General features: G+C 25.6%; 1 protein-coding gene across 1 annotated transcript; it reads right to left on the bottom strand.

The window, feature by feature from the left end:
* Positions 1–3,126: 3,126 nt before the first annotated feature.
* On the bottom strand, positions 3,127–3,899 carry LOC144852851 (uncharacterized). Its single transcript, XM_078710876.1, has 2 exons — positions 3,654–3,899; positions 3,127–3,407 (listed from the first exon to the last, which is right to left on the bottom strand). Exons 1-2 carry the CDS (start codon positions 3,778–3,780, stop codon positions 3,127–3,129), a joined length of 408 nt encoding a protein of 135 aa, XP_078567002.1. The 5' UTR covers positions 3,781–3,899.
* Positions 3,900–4,836: the final 937 nt, after the last annotated feature.

The raw sequence follows: 4,836 nt of genomic DNA, 5'->3' as shown, positions 1-4,836 counted from the left end.
TAAATTTATACATATTCTCTATTATCAATTGTTATTTAATACTTTAGGTTAATTCAAGATTATAATATGTTGTATTCCTTTGTTTGTAGGAATTCATGAATCAACAGCTTGCCGAATTGTAAGGCAAGTTTCACTGGCCTTACAGAGACATATGAATGAGTATGTGTTTTTCCCGATGGATGCAGCAAGCATTAGGGAAACAAAAATTAAATTTCACGACATATCTGGTTTCCCAAATGTCATTGGAGCGGTTGATGGCACTCATGTCCGGATACAAGCTCCAACAGTTGACGAATTTGTTTATGTTAACAGAAAAGGATATCATAGCCTGAACATCCAAGTCGTATGTGACGCAAACATGCGATTCACAAATTGTGTAGTGCGTTGGCCCGGTTCAACGCACGATTCCAGAATTTTCAGAGAGAGTGGTATTGGCGTAGCCTTTGAAAATGGTGAAATGCCAGAAGGATATTTGTTGGGGGATTCTGGGTATGCTTTACGGCCATTTCTGTTGACACCCTTTATAAATCCAATTACTCGGGAAGAACGAAGGTATAACAATGTACATTCCATAACAAGAAGTATTGTCGAGAGGACAATAGGTGCATGGAAAAGGCGGTTTCGGTGCATGCACGAAGAAAACCGTATGCAGCCTCACAGAACCTGCGCTGTGGTAGCAGCAACAATGGTCCTTCATAATATGGCTCGTAATTTGGGTTTACCAGAAATTGAAAATGAAGAGGATATTGATATAGGGGATGCAGGGCAGCGCAATGAACAAATTGAAGACAACAATGGACGTGCAATCAGGCAGATGGTTGCAAATGCAATTGCTAATTAAATTTGCAAAAAAATGTTTATACTGTATAAATGTTAAAGGTTTATTAGATTCAATTTTTAATTAAAATAATTGTGGCGCTGTCATAACAGCATCATCATTGTACATAATACAGGTATTAATATATTAAATACAGTATATTTAAATTGTATATAAATTGTAATTTATATATAATATATTAAAGATTTGTAAATTATTTGTAAACACCCATAGAAATTTAATGAATTACTCATTAAATACAGTATTTATATATAAATTGTACTTTATATATAATATATTAGAGATTGTTAAATTATTTGTAAACACCAATAGAAATTTAATGAATTACTCATTAAATACAGTATTTAAATATAAATTGTAATTTATAATATATTAGAGATTGTTAATTATTTGTAAACACCAATAGAAATTTAATGAATTACTCATTAAATACAGTATTTATATATAAATTGTAATTTATATATAATATATTAGAGATTGTTAATTATTTGTAAACACCAATAGAAATTTAATGAATTACTCATTAAATACAGTATTTATATATAAATTGTAATTTATATATAATATATTAGAGATTGTTAATTATTTGTAAACACCAATAGAAATTTAATGAATTACTCATTAAATACAGTATTTATATATAAATTGTAATTTATATATAATATATTAGAGATTGTTAATTATTTGTAAACACCAATAGAAATTTAATGAATTACTCATTAAATACAGTATTTATATATAAATTGTAATTTATATATAATATATTAGAGATTGTTAATTATTTGTAAACACCAATAGAAATTTAATGAATTACTCATTAAATACAGTATTTATATATAAATTGTAATTTATATATAATATATTAGAGATTGTTAAATTATTTGTAAACACCAATAGAAATTTAATGAATTACTCATTAAATACAGTATTTAAATATAAATTGTAATTTATAATATATTAGAGATTGTTAATTATTTGTAAACACCAATAGAAATTTAATGAATTACTCATTAAATACAGTATTTATATATAAATTGTAATTTATATATAATATATTAGAGATTGTTAATTATTTGTAAACACCAATAGAAATTTAATGAATTACTCATTAAATACAGTATTTATATATAAATTGTAATTTATATATAATATATTAGAGATTGTTAATTATTTGTAAACACCAATAGAAATTTAATGAATTACTCATTAAATACAGTATTTATATATAAATTGTAATTTATATATAATATATTAGAGATTGTTAATTATTTGTAAACACCAATAGAAATTTAATGAATTACTCATTAAATACAGTATTTATATATAAATTGTAATTTATATATAATATATTAGAGATTGTTAATTATTTGTAAACACCAATAGAAATTTAATGAATTACTCATTAAATACAGTATTTATATATAAATTGTAATTTATATATAATATATTAGAGATTGTTAAATTATTTGTAAACACCAATAGAAATTTAATGAATTACTCACTAAATACAGTATTTAAATATAAATTGTAATTTATAATATATTAGAGATTGTTAATTATTTGTAAACACCAATAGAAATTTAATGAATTACTCATTAAATACAGTATTTATATATAAATTGTAATTTATATATAATATATTAGAGATTGTTAATTATTTGTAAACACCAATAGAAATTTAATGAATTACTCATTAAATACAGTATTTATATATAAATTGTAATTTATATATAATATATTAGAGATTGTTAATTATTTGTAAACACCAATAGAAATTTAATGAATTACTCATTAAATACAGTATTTATATATAAATTGTAATTTATATATAATATATTAGAGATTGTTAATTATTTGTAAACACCAATAGAAATTTAATGAATTACTCATTAAATACAGTATTTAAATTATATATAAATTGTAATTTATATATAATATATTAGAGATTGTTAATTATTTGTAAACACCAATAGAAATTTAATGAATGACTCATTAAATACAGTATTTAAATTATATATAAATTGTAATTGATATATAATATATTAGAGATTGTTAATTATTTGTAAACACCAATAGAAATTTAATGAATTATTCATTAAATACAGTATTTATATATAAATTGTAATTTATATATAATATATTAGAGATTGTTAAATTATTTGTAAACACCAATAGAAATTTAATGAATTATTCATTAAATACAGTATATTTAAATTGTATATAAATTGTAATTTATATATAATATATTAAAGATTTGCAAATTATTTGTAAACACCAAATTTAATTAATTATTCTTCAAAAATTGTAACTTGGGACTGCAATACAGCTAGCTCTAATTCACACTTCTGTGTTGCAACTTTGTAGTATTTGGCCTCTTCATTTAGTTTAATTTTCTCCAATTCAATTTTCTCAACTTTCTTCTGAGCTAATACCGTCTGCCACTTTAAAAAAGATTGGTATGCGTCATCATCATCACCATGTTTTGTTCTTTTCCTCATCGGTTCTGCTGGTTCTTGAGATGTCGAGGCCGAGGGAATATTGGTAGGGAGCTCTAATAATGATGATGGTCCTTAAAATAAATGAAACTCATTTATTATCGTCATTTGCTATTTTATAAAAAATATTTAAAATTAATAATAATATTATTACTGTTTACAACTAGGCCTATGTTAACAATGTTTGCAATACATAGGCATTGAATTTAAAATTTGAATTAGTACACCTGTGACCAAATTCATAACAAATAGGCCTAGGACCTCTAGGCTTATGAATATGCCTAGGCCTAGGCTAGCCCTATTAAAAAAAAAATACACACCTGCTGCAGCTGATGATAGTGCTGACCGACTCCCAATTGAACTTTCCACTCCACTGGATAAACCAGCAAACAAACTGGAGTCTTCCCCACCGTATACATTGATAACCATTTCACTGCATTTCGGCATAACAAATTGTGGACCCCCTCCAGTAGGAGGATTTTTTTGACGATTCAGGTCTTTTTTGGCATCTGCCAATAAATTTTTCCATTTTTTTTAAATTTCGTCGACGGTTCGATTAACCTCACCATTTACGGCATTTACACTACTTAAAACCTCTTTCCATGCCTCAGCCTTTGAGTGCAACGAAACTCTTGACGAAAATTTTGAGTTCAAAATGTCTTTTTTGTATGAGAAAGCTTCTATAAGGCATATTTTTTCAGTTTCGGTGAACGTCGGCCTACGCTTGTTGTCCATCGTCGCGTTATTACTATACTACAACTAGGCCGCCTATTAATAACTCCCGAGTCGTTTGTCAGTAGTCAGACGATAAAACGAAGGGAAAATCCCCGCGCGATACCGTAACATAAAATAGTACAATCAAGAGTCTTTTCATTTTTTTAAAGCTTTAATAATTAATATATAATGCGGATCTCCCACAATGATTTATTCATCGAATTAACCAAATAGTGATATAAAGAAAAAAAAATTTAAACATCGGCGATCACTAGACTAGGCCTACTCTACTAAATACTGACCGCCTAGGCTAGTTAAGTTTAGTCTAGGCTAGGAAATGTAAACAAAGCTAGGCTATTTAATTTGGCCTGGCTACAGTTTAGGCCTCTTTATTACTGTAGTTAGTACTACTACTTAAAGAAGTTCAGTATACAAAGTTGTCTTGATTTAAAAATGATAGAATTAGTATTTCAGTGATTTAAAAAACATATATTCAATTCTTACTGTACTCAGGCTAGATAGTTATTAATTATAAATAATATTCAAATAATAACAATGATTATTATTATAAAATTGTATACGTTATTTAAGCAGAATTGCTTTTATTTTAATTAAATAATGAAATATTCTGCATCCTAATATTTGTTTACAACAAACAAATACTGTATAAATTAAAATTGTTAACCTTAAATATAAAGGCCCCATGGAAACACTATATATAACAATACTGGTACTAAAATTCTTCAGCATGAATCTAAAACAAAATTACAATACCAATCAATTCATTTT

This window comes from Antedon bifida, chromosome 1 (genome assembly GCF_963402885.1).
Source record: "Antedon bifida chromosome 1, ecAntBifi1.1, whole genome shotgun sequence".
NCBI classification, from domain to species: Eukaryota; Metazoa; Echinodermata; class Crinoidea; order Comatulida; family Antedonidae; genus Antedon; species Antedon bifida.
This window is presented reverse-complemented; position numbering and strand designations above follow the sequence as displayed.